The following is a 16,463-nucleotide window of genomic DNA, read 5'->3' as shown; positions in this document are numbered from 1 at the left end:
ATCTACTGTTATATCAGCTAGACTTTGATTCTGAATTCCTTAATGGAGAGTTAGTTGAGGAAATGTATATGGAACCACCTGAACACTATGACGTGAATATATTCCAAACAGGAAAAGTTTGTCTCTTAAAGAAGTCATTATACGGCCTCAAGCAAAGTGGTTGTTGCTGGTATGTGAAGTTGGATGCAGTGTTACTAGAAATTAACTTTGTTAGGTCAGAGACTGATTGCTGCCTATACCATTAAACATAGAAGAAAAATTGTTCATAATAGCTGTGTATGTGGATGATTTACTACTGGCAGGTCAAGAAAATCACATCACTGACGTGAAGCACCAGCTAAAACAAAGATTCAAGTTAAAAGATCTAGGCCCTGCAAATCACTTATTGGGCATTAAAATTGTACAAAACTTAAAAGAAGGGACTGTCACAGTTGACCAACAAACATACATTGAGGCAATAATTTCCAAATATGGGATGAAAGATGCAATACCAGTAATTACTCCCATTGACAAAAGTGTAACAATGGTCAAGGCCTTGTCACCAAACAGCCAGTGGGAGATAGAGGAAATGCAAGAAAACCATTATCAAAATGCTGTTGGTAGTTTGATGTACGCAAGTATTGGGGCACGTCCTGACATCACACATGCAGTGAGTCAGGCAAGCCAGTTTGCAAATATTCCTAGGAGACAATACTGGATTGCAGTGAAGAGAATTCTAAGGTACCTCAAAGGTACAAGTTCACTAAAGCTGATATTTACAAAATCAAAAGACATTCTGTGATGCTGACTGGGGATCAGATGAGGAAAAAAAAACGTCAGCTGGGCAAATAGGAAACAACCCAAAGTTGCTCTTTCTACAACAGAGGCAGAGTACATGGTGCACACAGAAACGTCAAAGGAAGCACTATGGATAAAAGAGACTTTATGTGAGTTAGGTCTTCTTTATCACAGTGAGATCATCAACATAGGGTGTGATAACAAGGGAGCAATAGATCTTTCTTGTAGCACAAAGCATCATGGATGGTCTAAGCACATTGCTTTAAGACATCACTTCATCCGCAAATTAGTGGAAAATAAGTCTATCAGTGTGGAATATGTTGCAAATGAAGAAAATATTGCCAACATGTTGACAAGAGGACTGTCATCACACCTGTTACATGCATTCTTGAAGGAATGTGGACTGTAATATGTTTAATATTGATTTATTCTTATTGTTTTTGCTTCACAACCATGTTTTCAGTAACAGATATGACTTTATTGAAAGTATTTGATAAAATGCCATGTTCTTTTATATGTGACCGCAGACAGTCTTGAGCGAGGGGGAGTGTTAGATAATGGTGTGCTCTGTACCTGTCTCCAAATGCATAAGGTCCTGTGGGCGCATCCCCTAGTGTTCATCCCTCTAGTGCCAGTCTTAGGGAGGCGGAGCCTAGTGCATGTAGTTCCTCCATCTTAGAGAGCTGAGACCGGAGAGCGGAGCTCAGTGAGAGCGTGTGAGAGAGAGACTTCAGCGTTCCTCCGTGTGCCGCATGTACCGCGCTGCCGGAGCTAACATAGAGCCTGGCGGTGCATTACTTCTCACAGCGGGAGTCTGATGCACGGACGTGCAGTCCTCCATCCCTTACCACCAGAGCCATCCCCTGCTGTCATACCGCAGCCACATGAGCATGCTGATAAGTACCACTAATACACTGTGTTACACTGTCTGATATAAGGGGACCAATTCCCTACTATTACAGTATATCCAAGTCACCTGGGTGTATCTCAAATAAACCTGCTTGCTATTAACTCATTCAGTGTGTGGACTAACGTCACTACATCAAGCACCGCAATACTCTGCCAACAATTAGGCCATGCTCCCTACAGTACTCGGGCCCTGCACCACTCTCTACAGCCCTGCACATAATAAGTAGCCCTGAATATATGTACGGGGAACAGAAGCAGATATGCAATGCATTCCGGAGCCTAGTCCTGGTAATTAACGCCATCTGAGGGCTTAAAAACATTCACTATGAGAAATACGCAATTACAGAAAATCAGTGGCAAATATTTTATTTACCCGTATACAATGGGATGACACTGCCTCCAATTACTACAGTATATTCATCAGGTGTATGCCAGCACCAGCTAACGCTGTGTTAGTGTGCTCCTCACCACCCCCACTGACTGGCACTCCTCTGTCTCCACATCTACCCTCTTGTCCAGCCACACTACAATAGAAGTAACGTATCATACGAACAGCTGTATATCATGGCTTTGCCAGTAACTCTATCCCCTCAGAGGACACCTGATATATCCCATGTGTACTCTTCTCAGGATGTGCTCAGCATACACACAGGGAAGCTCCCACTGTGGTGGGATTGCTGTCAGGTAGGTGAGGAAGGAAAGTTCCTATAGGCGGCCGCTCTCCTGTCTACAGCTACCTGGATACCTGGAAATCTTCTGTAGCATGTGGCTGCCAAGAGCTGACAATCATGTCACAGTTGTGTCAGAGGACTAAGAACCCGTGACCCCCTCTCCGCAGTGGCCCCCTCCAAGAGAGAACAGATAGCGAGTAACAGTGGAATGGCCCCTCACCATGACAAAGGTATTTCTCAGAAACCCACCCCCTAAGCATGAAATACAGGTAACACCCATGGGGTGTGATAAAAGCTGCCGTGTAAATAGTTTTATTGAAAAATATTTGGAAAATGTTAAAATATTCTAAATTTTAGAATTTAGAATATTAATATTTTAAAGTATTGCAGTGAACTTAAAATGTAGTGCGTCGATGTGTCCCTCAGTGTATGTGATGTGATACTGTGCCCAGCAGGTGTGTCTTGTCTGTGCAGGTGCACTACAGTTATATACACACACGACAAATGTGCTGAACTGAGCGGAGAGTGTTACTAAGCACATAGTCAGTGTTACTAAGCACATAGTCAGTGTTACTAAGCACATAGTCAGTGTTACTAAGCACATGGTCAGTGTTACTAAGCACATAGTCAGTGTTACTAAGCACATAGTCAGTGTTACTAAGCACATAGTCAGTGTTACTAAGCACATAGTCAGTGTTACTAAGCACATAGTCAGTGTTACTAAGCACATGGTCAGTGTTACTAAGCACATAGTCAGTGTTACTAAGCACATAGTCAGTGTTACTAAGCACATAGTCAGTGTTACTAAGCACATAGTCAGTGTTACTAAGCACATAGTCAGTGTTACTAAGCACATGGTCTGGGAATGTAAGAACAACTATATGCTGACACTTCTCATACTCTATGCTGGGTGCAGTGCTTGCTACCTGCTGTCATTGCGTTTCCCTGGATAACTGCACAGTACCACCTCCCCTGTCCTGCATGGTGGATATAATTCTCTGTATATTATTATTTCTATTACACATGTCTATTACATCTTGTTCTGTTTATTGCATGTGAAACTTCTATTTAATCATACTTTGATGAAAACCAAAAACTACAGTACCACTTCCCTGTAATGTATGGTAGAAATTCTGGTATTGTTTCTAATGATCTGGTTTTATCCTGTGTCTTTGGATAACTTACTTCTCTTGTTCTGTATGCATACTGTAAGTCTCTGTAGCTGCTCCTATTGTGCATGTATGGATAAGTACAGGAAAGCATGCACAGTATCACTTCTCTTGTTCTGTATGCATACTGTAAGTCTCTGTAGCTGCTCCTATTGTGCATGTATGGATAAGTACAGGAAAGCATGCACAGTATCACGTCTCTTGTTCTGTATGCATACTGTAAGTATCTGTAGCTGCTCCTATTGTGCATGTATGGATAAGTACAGGAAAGCATGCACAGTATCACGTCTCTTGTTCTGTATGCATACTGTAAGTCTCTGTAGCTGTTCCTATTGTGCAAGTATGGATAAGTACATGGAATAATACACAGTATCACTTCTCTTGTTCTGTATGCATACTGTAAGTCTCTGTAGCTGCTCCTATTGTGCATGTATGGATAAGTACAGGAAAGCATGCACAGTATCACTTCTCTTGTTCTGTATGCTTACTGTAAGTCTCAGCAGCTGCTCCCATTGTGCATGTATGGATAAGTACATGGAAGAATGCACAGTATCACTTCTTTTGTTCTGTATGCATTATGTAAGTCTCAGTAGCTGCTCCCATTGTGCATGTATAGATAAGTACAAGGAAGCATGCACAGTATTACTTCTCTTGTTCTGTATGCTTACAGTAAGTCTCAGTAGCTGCTACTATTGTGCAAGTATGGATATGTACAGGGAAGCTTGCACAGTATCACTTCTCTTGTCCTGTATGTTTGGTGTAAGTCTCAGCAGATGCTCCTATTGTGCATATGTGGATAAGTACAGGGAAGCTTGCCCAGTTTAACTTCTATTGTTCTATATGCTTACTGTAATTCTCAGTAGCTGCTCCTATTGTGCATGTATGGATGTGTACAGGGAAGCTTGCACAGTATCACTTCTCTTGTTCTGTATGTTTGGTGTAAGTCTCAGCAGATGCTCCTATTGTGCATATGTGGATAAGTACAGGGAAGCTTGCCCAGTTTAACTTCTTTTGTTCTGTATGCTTGGTTTTCATGGCTGCTCCTATAGTAATTGTTTGGATAACTACAGGGAAACATGCACAGTATCACTTCTCTCATTACAGAATAACAGTAATTCTCACTGCCCTGCCCCGGTCTTGGACGAAGACCACTGTCCCTAATATGCGGCAGCATCATGAAACGCTTTAAGGGTGTCTTGATGTGGAAGCACTCTGGCACACTAGTTACCTGGAGAGGGCAGGGCCCATAGTCCCTAACTACAGTCCCCATCATGACAAGTTTTCTGACCATCCCATACTGTTCATAATTAATGCTGTTATTCAGTCATTGTTGCGCTCTAGAACATGCAGAGTAGAGAGGCACAGTGAGAAGTGCAGTAACATGCAGCACAAGAGGGATCTCATTGGGCAATTGCTCAGTCTTGAACACTAAGGACATATCCAGGGACTAATCAGTTGGAAACGGGATACGGTCATTAGGTCGACACCACTTAGGTCGACATGCATTAGGTCGACAGGGTCACTAGATTGACATGGTCATTAGGTTGACATGAGATAATAAAAAAAATACTAATTTTTGGACACGAGCGAAGCGAGCCATGCGAGGGGACACGGTGCACTAATTGGGGTTCCCCGTCACTTTAGAAAAAAAACGACACCAAAAAAAGTTAAAAAAAGGTCATGTCGACCTTTTTGACCTGTCGACCTAATACATGTCGATATAGTGACCCCGTCGGCCTAATGCATGTCGACCAATAGTGGTCGATCGAATGACTGTCGACCTAAGTTGTGTCGACCCAACGACCCATACCCGTTGGAAACTATGGACCATCCACCTGTGCAATAAAACAAAAGTTACTTACATAGAACATTCCATTGTTTAGCTGTAGGTGCCACATATGGTATAATTATAGATGTTTTGTTATTTGTTATACATTTCCCATTCACTCCAAAAATATAAAGGAATAACTAAACATTCAGCATAGGTATAATGCTATGGATACGCATATTATAATTACATGCATTATAGCTTACTGTAGTACCTTATATCTTTTATACGTATTTTTTACTACCAGATATCAAAAAGAATCTCCTTATATGATATTTTCCAAGAAGATCACAGGGAACAGGTGAGTTGAATGTATGACTGCTAAATATATTGGGACTAAATGATTTACATAGAGCAAAGCAACCAATGACTTACATTAGCCATATATGCCTAATTTTCTGCATGTGCACCTTGGTTTCAGCCTTAACATGTAGGTTTACTGTGCACGATGGCGGTGTTTGCCGAGTGGCTGTAGTTTCCACAGGCAAAGGGAAGGCGTTGGGTGGAGTCTGGGAGGGGCAACATGATACAGGAAATAACATAGGCAAACACAGGTGGGGTTTCTGGTTGCCCAGAAACACCCCTCCTTTTAGCAAGTGGCTCAAATTATGATAACAATAGCAGTGGTACATTACGCGATTACTAGAGTTGCCGCCACATCATGCAGTTTAAGGGACAGAGCAGAGCTGCTGCACATGCCCATTGGTAGCAGCTTTCTCTACCAAGTTCGCTGTGTGTGTATCTAAGTCCTCAATCAATGCATTGGACCAGAGAGTAGCTGCCAGGAAGAAGAGACAGGAGCCTTACCATGAGGTGGGAGAATGTGTGCTTAGAAAGTGCAGTACTGGTTTATTATGTTTATGTATGTATGTATGGATTGATTGATTGATTGATTGATTGATTGATTGATTGATTGATTGATTGATTATGGTATGTTTGACCTTTTCCTGATCACTTATTTATATTATTTTAATGTTTTATACAGGCTATACTATAGACCATAGGTTCTCAAACTCGGTCCTCAGGACCCCACACAGTGCATGTTTTGCAGGTAACCCAGCAGGTGCACAGGTGTATTAATTACTCACCGACACATTTTAAAAGGTCCGCAGGTGGAGCTAATTATTTCACTTGTGATTCTGTGAGGAGACCTGCAAAACATGCACTGTGTGGCATCCTGAGGACCGAGTTTGACAACCTGTGCTATAGACAATCTATACTATAGTGTTAAATATTAATACTATATTCCATACAGTATCCAGTGTATAAAAAGACAATATTTACATTAATGTCCAGGGTTGTTACTAGGTTCTTCTACCACTCCCCCAGACTCCTGCACTTGCTCCAATGTTCCACAGAGTGGAAAATTGTGGACTGCATTTGGAAACCCCCCTTTAGAAATCCTGCGTTTGCCACTGAAATAATGAGCCTCCACACCTCCTCACTAATGATTCATCTATATATATGTGCTGTAAAGTGAGCTGCCATTTTGCAGCATCACTTTACTGCAACGCAAGTCACAGCACAGCACTTAGAGGATCCGGCACCCAGGAGCCCGCAGTGGAGCACCGATCACCGACTCCTGGACTGGTAAGAATTGTTTTGGGGGTTTTTTTCACTTTTTTTTTTAACAAATTATCATCTTGTGTGTCCATCGGACACACAGAACTGATCACACTGCCGGGTTCCTGCACAGCTTTCTCTGCCAGGGGGCAGAGAAAGCTGGGCAGAAGGCAGCAGATCGCAGTGCTGCCCTGTGATTTCGCCAGCCTGAGCTGGCGAAATTATCACAGGGTTCACTGTGATTTTTTTCACGGATTTGTTTTAGTAAATTCGGCCCAGATCGCATTTCCCGTTATAAGTATGGGGAATACGATGTGGCTTACTAAAAAACGTGAATTAAAGGGCTTGGAGCAGTTTTTCATGAAAACTGCTCCAAATGCCCTTTAATACATTCAGGTGATACTAAAATAATGTGAAAAGGGTGTGGAAACAGAAAACACCCTTTTTCACATTATTTTCGTAAAAATAATGTTAATAAATAGGCCTCTAAGGGCTGTTTCTGTACATAGCAAATATACTTCTAGGGACTGTTTCTGAACTATGGAGACAACCAAAAAAAGGTGGAATTTTTGTCTATCTGTTCATTTCGGCATCATGCAAAAACTACTGGATGATCTGGATGGCGTTTTCACTATTGTATGGCTTAGTGACCTTGAAAGAAACTGAGGTCTGTATGATCTCGATGTGACATCAGGGAGAGGAGCAATAAAGGAAGAATCAGACGCTTGACACTCTGCACACTAAAAGTTGGTGTTCCAATCATGCTTCTGTGGAACTTAACTCCGTCCAAGTTATGCATCGAAACCCGACATAAAGTGACTGCTCTGCAGAGGAAACTAATTGAGGAAGAGATTCTAATGGGATCCGGCGCAGGTGAGACTGTGTTTATACCACGTATTTCCCTTATCCCAAACAATTTTCCTTTTCAATTCAAGCGCCTGCAGTTTCCTGCTGCAGGCGTAGATCTCAGGAGTCAGGACCAGCTGCTTCTCCCATGGGCAGCTTTACGTGGTTTGCTCACAAGTTAGTAGCCCCAAGCATCTTTCTGTGTTAATCCCTGAAGAAAAAAATGGCAAATGGTGTTTACAAAGAGACTTTGTGATCAATGTGTACAATATAAATCCCAATATTTTATGGCACTACTGTCTTTGTAAAATAAGTTTCGCTGAGCAGCAACAGACATCCACATGAGCGAAGCTGTGGACAAATGCTAGTATAAGCGACAAATGAGGCAAAGCCACATAGCATTATCAGAGAAATAAAGACAATCAGTAGAAGGTCACATTTTGATGTGACCTTTACACTTCTGTATTGTGTGAGGTTTACTTACCAATCACTTTTTTTTACACATTGATAGATATGCACGGTGTCTCGTTCATTAATAAACAAGATCGTTCATATCTTTCACCGGTATCGACCAGTGTGTAGGGCCCATTATTTATATAGCACACACATTTATCTAGCACACGCTTTACAGAGAATGTTTGGCTATTCACATCAGTCCCTGCCCCAGTGGAGCTTACAATCTATATTCCCTACCGCATGGACATACACATATACACACCCTGGTTAATTTTTGCCGATAGCCAAATACTTTACCAGTATATGTTTGGTTTGTTGAAGGAAACTCTGGTACCCGGGGGAAAAAAAACTCAAACATGGAGAGAACATACAAACTCTACAGTTAGGGCCTTGGTGGTAAACGAACCCAGGACCTCAGTGCTGTAAAGCAGTAATGCTAATCATTAATGCACGGCGTTTAGAATGTCCACTTTAAACCCGTGCAAAGCCGGCAAAAGTGTGGTTTGTAAAATTGCAGGTTGGTAAGTATGCCATACTTGCCTACCTGACCCTCTCCATGAGGGAGAAAATGCTCTGTTCCTGGACTTTCCTGGTAATGTATGATTGTCATTACCTGTGGTGAGCTAGTTAATTGATAAGAAAGGTGTTTCACCACAGGTGATGGCAATCATACATTACCAGGAAAGTCCAAGAACAGAGCATTTTCTCCCTCATGGAGAGGGTCAGGTAGGCAAGTATGAAGTATGGTGAACGCCCAGGGAAAGAGATGGAAGGAGAAGCAGATTAATCCTCTTCATCCTCAGGGTGGCATATGATGAAACATAAGAGGGGAAACAGTATATGGTCTATGTAGTCATTCTGCTGCCTGAAATACTCAGCTACAATTACCACCTTTTGCAGTGCTGAAAACTGCACAGGTTAATTAAGTGCTTTACAATTCTCATGTCTCCTGGGAGTAGGGACACGGAGGGTAAGCAGAGCTAGCCTGTTATTATCGCCACTGAGGAAGGTGGGACCTGTAATTGTGGATGTCAGTGAGTACTCTACGATATGGCATTGGGGCAGGATAACTATAGTAAGATATATCACGCAGAGGTCTATCTATTAAACTGTCTCTGAAAAGATTGCCTGTTGGCACTGGGGCAGATATTCAGCCCCCCGGTGACACGGGCCGGCAGCAGTAAGAGTAGTCTTACCAATTACTCAACCAGTTTGGTGTTATAGAGCGCATGCGTAAGCCATTTTAACGTCTCCAATATGTGCATTGGGATTAGGGGCGGGATGCATCAAGAATCGCATTTTGCATGCAATGCATCCCGCCGCTCATCGCAAGCATAATGGCGTTTATTAACGCCACATGTTTGAGGAAAAGCTTAAAGGATAGCTTTCCTGGTAAGAGCTGTCCTTTGTGATTTAAGGACTTCTGCGTTTAGGACCCAGTAGTCCTCCTGCGCATGGGTCGAGTAATGCTTGTTCCCCAGGGGGTGCTGGCAGGGATCCGGTTGGATCCCTCTCAGGGGGAAACACAAAAAGAAGCCCATAGTCTTCTATAGGGTAACACCATCTGAAGATCACCTTGACCACCTCATCCAAGCTCTGGAATGTATCACATTCCATAGCTTGGTTTATATGAGAAAAGCAGGAATAGAGCAGAATCCTTTATATTCTCCCACACTGAAAATACACTCCTCTTAATTCTTTCTCCTTGAAGATTAGTGTTATCCAGTCAATGTGAAATTCTGTGCTAGGAGGGGGTGAGAAAATACGTCATCTAGTGTACTATAGATGATACTTAAAAGCACATAACAGAGCTAGGACTGAAAAGCAATGCATAAGCCTATTATCGGCTGACGTGTTAATAATCCTAATTAATTAAAAAATAAATACACAGAGGCAAGAATCGGGACTTGTAAAAGCTATATTTTGATTATAAACCATGGATTGTCTGTTGGCATAGAAAATCGCTAACAGTTACCACTGTAATGAAATGGGGAGGGAAAGGATTGGTCTTCTGTAAAAGTCACAGGAAGGCAAGGTTAAGCCAAAAATAGGATTTTAATTACCTACCAGTAAATTATTTTCTCCTAGTCTGTGGAGGATACTGGGGTTCCATTTAGTACCATGGGGTATAGATGGGTCCACTAGGAGCCATAGGCCCTTTAAGAATTTGATAGTGTGGGCTGGCTCCTCCCTCTATGCCCCTCCTACTAAACTCAGTCTAGGAAACTGTGCCCGAGGAGACGGACATACTTTGAGAGAAGGATATAAAAGGATAGTGGTGAGATTCCTGTGATGTTCGTGTATTAGAATGCTTAATATTTGTAGACACTCCCTTACTAATCTGTGTAAGCCTGAATCTTCAGTGATGGTCCCTAGGACCAGGGGGATGCTGGGTAGTGGGTGGTCCAGTGTGCAGTGTGTCTGGAGTTGGTGATGGAATAAACAGCACAGCAGTGAACTCACATGTCTCTGTGTTCTGATGACTGGATTTACAAACATATGAACAAAACATAGTGTCAGAAGAAGTTTAACTTGGACTGCTAGTGCTCTCAGAGTGTGAAAGAATCCTGCAGCAGTCTGTAAGGCTGTGATACTCAGTGTCTGCAAAGCCTGCCGTGTGCTCCTCTCTTCAAACAGTGAGTAAGCATGGATAAACTGGCTCCTCCAACCGGCATGCTGATGTCTGGTAACTTGTCTGAAAACTGGAAAAGATTTAAGCAAAGGTTTAATATATATCTTGCTGCATGTGGAGCTGATACAGAGGCTGACAAAACGAAGGCATCCATTTTCCTCCATGTGATAGGAGAGGATGTGCTGGACATTTATAATAGTTTTCAGTTTGATGAGGGGCAGAATATGATGCTATCTTCTATAATGCAAAAGTTTGAAGATTACTTTGTGCCAAGGAAAAATGTGACATATGAAAGATAAAAGGTTTTCACAAGTGATCATAAGTCTGCAGATGGATTTGATCAGTATGTTACAGAGCTGCAATCACTCAGTAAAACCTGTGAGTTTGGTGATTTAAAGGATTCTCTGATTAGAGATCGTATTGTCAGTGGAATACCTGATAATGGACTCAGAGAGAGATTGCTGAGAGAGCAAGACCTAACACTAGAAAAGGCAGTGACTGTGCAGATCTGCAGAAATAACTAGATTTCAAGCCAAAACGTTACACAAGGAAGTTGATGCTGCTGTCCATGTAGTGCAGAACACAGAGCCAAGCAAATCTCCATTCTCAAGAATGAAGCAGTCTAAGCCACAGTCTAATAAGGAAATGTGTAGAAGATGTGGAAATGCTCACAATCCTAAAATGTGCCCTGCTTATGGTAAAACCTGAATGAAATGTGGTAGACTTAATCACTTTGCCAAATGCTGTAAAATGAAAAGGGAAATAACCACAGTGCATGCTGTTAAACAAGCAGAGGAATTCTTTGTGGATTGCATTGAACTTTGCAGTGCAGATAGGAAAGAATGGATTGTCCCTTTAACTGTGAACGAGATTGTCATTCCCTTTAAGCTTGATACTGGTGCGCAGGTGAATTTAATATCGTTTCAAGACTATAAGACTTTTAGAGTAAAACCTAAAATTCATCCAGCCAAAGTGAAAGTTACAGGATACACTGGGGAGGAAATTCCTGTGAAAGGTACATGCTTAGTGACACTGAAATATAAGGGACAACAGTTTATAACATCTCTACTGATTGTGGATAAAAATGTGCAACCGATTCTAGGATTAAGTTCCTGTGAGAAACTAAGCTTGCTAAAGAAAGTTTTTATGGTGACATTACAAATAGAAGATGACTGCAAATCGATGTTTACAGAATACAGAGACTTGTTTGAAGGTCTAGGTTGTTTGCCTGGAGAGCATAAAATAAATATAGACACGCAAGTTTCTTCAGTGATACACCCCTGTAGAAAAGTGCCATTTGCGCTGAGAGAAAAACTGAAACAAGAGTTAAATTGCATGGAAGCCTTGGGTGTGACACAGAAAGTTGTTGAGCCTACTGAATGGGTAAGCTCCTTAGTAATTGTTGAAAAGAAAAATGGACAACTCAGAAAATGTCAAGACCCCAGAGATTTAAACAAAGCTATTAAACGAGAACATTTCAAACTACCAACCAGAGATGAAATCATGTCACAATTTGCGGGAGCAAAATGGTTCAGTAAATTGGACGCATCTTCAGGATTCTGGCAAATGAAGCTAGATGAGGCTAGCTCAAAGCTTTGTACATTTAATACACCAGAAGGTCGATACAGATTTCTTCGACTACCATATGGAATATTGTCTGCTCCAGAAGTATATCACAAAAAGATACACATGATTTTTTTTGAACATATTCCAGGTGTTGAAACAATGATGGATGACATTATTGTCTGGGGATCTACAAAAGGAAGAACATGATTCTAGCTTGAGACAAGTAATGGAACTTGTCAAGAAAGTGAATCTAAAACTAAACAAGGACAAATGTGAATTTGGCGTGAATACACTTACCTTTATGGGCGACGTGGTCTCAGATCAAGGTGTAAAACCAGACCCAAGGAAAATATCAGCCATAGTGAACATGGAACGTCCTAACAGCAAAGACGACGTCAGAAGACTCCTAGGAATGATTACTTACTTAGGAAAGTTTATTTCTCAACTCTCTGAATGAATAGCCTCTCTTAGATGGTTGTTGGACAAAGATAACGAGTGGATGTGGTCACATGAACAAGAAGAAAGTTGGCAAAACTTGAAACAGATCATTACAGAGCAACCAGTGTTAAAATTCTTTGATCCTGCGAAAAGAATAAGAATTTCAGCAGATGCTTTGCAATTTGGCCTAGGCTCAGTGCTGTTACAAGAACATGAGGATACATGACAACCAGTAATCTATGCATCAAGAGCACTGACAAGTGCTGAAACAAGGTATGCTCAGATAGAAAAAGAACTTCTAGCGATCACATATGCATGTGAGCGATTTCATCAGTTTGTGTATGGTCAAACATTTACAGTGGAAACTCACCACAAGCCATTGGTAGCTATCATGACTAATCATTACATGACTGTCCCATGAGAATTCAACAAATGCTTATCAGACTACAGAAATATGATGTACACTTGCTGTACTGTCCCGGCAAATACATGTACATTGCTGATACACTTTCTCGTGCTGTGGACAAAAGTGAAGGGTCCAAAAGTCTGATGGATGAAGAGATAGAAGCCTATGTTAATTTGATTGTAGCTTTTCTACCAGTGTCTCTTGCAAGACAAGAACAGATTAGGAAAGAAACTGAGACAGATAACACAATGAAAGTGTTGAAAGATATCATTCTGAAAGGTTGGCCAGCAGAAAAACATGCGTGCCCGCTGTCTATCCATGATTACTGGATGTACCGCAGTGACCTTACAGTTGTCGATAGTATTATTTACAAAGGCAATAGGTTTGTCATACCTGCACGACTAAGAAAAACTATGCTGTGCAAGATACATGAAGGCCACTTAGGAGAAGAAAATTGTAAGCGGAGAGCGCGTGAAGTTATGTATTGGCCAACAATGAACCAAGACATAGCACAGACTACAGCTACATGTGAATTATGCCTTACGTATAGACTGAAACAACAAGTCGAGCCACTGAGTCCTCACGTAGTGCCAGAGAGACCGTACCAGAAAGTTGGCGCAGATTTGTTTGATTGTAATGGGAAAACGTACATTGTCGTGATTGATTATTACTCTAACTACCCTGAGGTGAAGACACTACATACAACTACTAGTAAAGCTGTAATCAATTGCATGAAGTCAATCTTTGCAAGGCATGGTGTTCCTATGGAAGTGTTCACTGACAATGGTCCTCGGTTTTCCAGTGCTGAATTTAGACAATTTGCTGATGAGTGGGAATTTGTCCATACTACGTCAAGTCCCCACTATCCATGCTCAAGTGGGTTGGTGGAAAGTTCAGTAAAAACTGTAAAGAGTCTCATGAAAAAAGCTCAAGAAGGTAAAGAAGATTTATACAAAAGTCTTTTAATCTACCGCAGTATACCTTTACAGAATGGACTTTCTCCTGCACAAATGCTGATGGGAAGGAGGATTAGAGCAAATCTCCCGATACATGATGAACTGTTTAATACACATAACTCAGCGTTGGTCAGACTGAGTAAGGAACGTCAACAGGCAAAACAGAAACTGTTCCATGACAGGCGAACAAGACGCTTATCTGATCTAAAATCGGGTGACCAAGTCCGTCTCAGAGATCACGAGAAAGGTATTTGGTGCAGAAAGGTATTGTGCAAGCACAAGTAGCACCAAGATCTTATACTATACGTACAGAGCATAGAACGGAAGTAAGAAGAAATCGGGTGGATTTAAGATCTCATCCTAACCATAATGAAGACAACATGACTGAAGAATACCCTTCATCTGACATGTATGATGATCCTGATAATGGTAAATCAACCACGATTCTAGAAAGGTCCAACATGGTCGATGAAACACAGACTGTGTGTGAAAGACCCAAAAGGGAAATACGCAGACCTGAGAGACTCATTGAAACGTGTTAGATGATGTTCTTAATATGACATTGTTAATTGTTGCATTGAAGCGTATAGGGCTTATCCTTAAAGAAAAGAGGATGTGATGTTAGTGTATTAGAATGCTTAATATTTGTAGACACTCCCTTACTAATCTGTGTAAGCCTGAATCTTTAGTGATGGTCCCTAGGACCAGGGGGATGCTGGGAAGTGGGTGGTTCAGTGTGCAGTGTGTCTGGAGTTGGTGATGGAATAAACAGCACAGCAGTGAACTCACATGTCTCTGTGTCCTGATGACTGGATTTACAAACATATGAACAAAACAATTCCGAACCAGGGGTGGTCTTCAGTTTGCCAGCTGTCGGGATCCCGGCGCACAGTATACTGGCGCCGGAATCCCGAGAGCCGGCATACCAACACTTTTTCTCCCTCTTGTGAGTCCACGACCCCCCTGGAGGGAGAATAGATAGCACCACCGTGCCCACAGCGTGGCAAGCGCAGCGAGCCCGCAAGGGGCTCATTTGCACTCGCTCACCTGTCGGTATGCCGGCGGTCGGGATTCCGGCGCCGGTATGTTGGTTGCCGGGAGCCCAGCCGCTGGCATACAATACTACACCCCCGAACCAGCACACACAGACAAGAGGAAAGCTACGCTAACCCAACAGCAACAGCTGAACCAAGCATACTTAACCAAGTAACAGTGCAGGAAGAATGAAGCACTGGACGGGTGCCCAGTATCCTCTACGGACTACGAGAAAAGGATTTACTGGTAGGTAATTAAAATCCTATTTTCTCTTACGTCCTAGAGGATACTGGGGTTCCATTTAGTACCATGGGGAAGTACTAAAGCTCCCAAACCGGGAGGGAGAGTGCTGAGGTTCCTGCAGAACTGATTGACCAACTGAAGGTCCTCAGAGGCCAACGTATCGAACTTGTAGAACTTAGCAAACGTGCTTGAACCCGACCAAGTAGCTGCTCGGCAGAGCTGTAAAGCTGAGACACTGCGGGCAGCCGCCCAAGAAGAACCCACCGACCTAGTAGAGTGGGCCTGTACAAATCTTGGAACCAGCAAGCCTGCTGTGAAATAAGCATGCTGGATATCGAGCCTGATCCAGCGTGCAATTGACTGCTTAGAAGCAGGACACCCGATCTTATTGGGATCATAAAGAACAAACAGTGCATCCGATTTTCTGTGATGAGCTGTTCTCTTTACAGACACCTTCAAAGCCCTTCCAAAGACTTTGAAGTAGCAAAGGTGTCGGTAACCACCGGAAACCACAATAGGTTGGTTGTTACTTGTTTTGAAACGCCGACACCACTTTAGGAAAAAATTGCGGACGAGTTCTGAGTTCAGCTCTATCCTCATGGAAAATTGAATAGGGGCTCTTGTGAGACAACGCCCTCAGTTCCGACACATGCTTTGCTGAAGCCAAGGCCAACAGTGTGACGGTCTTCCACATAAGGTATTTTATGTCTACCTTCAGTAATGGTTCAAACCAGAAACAGAAATTCTCCACAAGTGAAGAAAAAAGAAGAGCTGGTATTTAAATACTATTAGTTTTAATAATTATAATGCATAATACATGAATATAAAAACAATCAATATTTTTATAGTGCAATAAAGTAGATTACCGGCCGGTAAATTAAATTAACCCCACTTAGAAAAGCACGTTTGGGGAATTCACAATAGAACTAAAATATAGGTGTTACTTTTTAGCGCTTGGAGTGTCCAAA

The 16,463-nt window shown here is 42.0% G+C and overlaps 1 protein-coding gene across 1 annotated transcript in view; it reads left to right on the top strand.

Annotated features, from left to right (window-relative positions):
* Nucleotides 1–2,364: 2,364 nt before the first annotated feature.
* LOC134967018 (transmembrane protease serine 3-like) overlaps nt 2,365–16,463 on the top strand; it is a 69,184-nt gene continuing 55,085 nt past the window's right edge. Inside the window, exons 1-2 of the mRNA XM_063944011.1 lie at nt 2,365–2,587; nt 5,602–5,655. Coding sequence (XP_063800081.1) covers nt 2,579–2,587; nt 5,602–5,655 — 63 coding nt within the window. The 5' untranslated portion in view covers nt 2,365–2,578. The remainder of the gene's footprint in view (nt 2,588–5,601; nt 5,656–16,463) is intronic.

Source organism: Pseudophryne corroboree, chromosome 10 (assembly GCF_028390025.1).
Source record: "Pseudophryne corroboree isolate aPseCor3 chromosome 10, aPseCor3.hap2, whole genome shotgun sequence".
Taxonomy (NCBI): domain Eukaryota; kingdom Metazoa; phylum Chordata; class Amphibia; order Anura; family Myobatrachidae; genus Pseudophryne; species Pseudophryne corroboree.
Note: the sequence above shows the minus strand (reverse complement) of the source record. Positions and strands in the feature narration are given on the sequence as shown.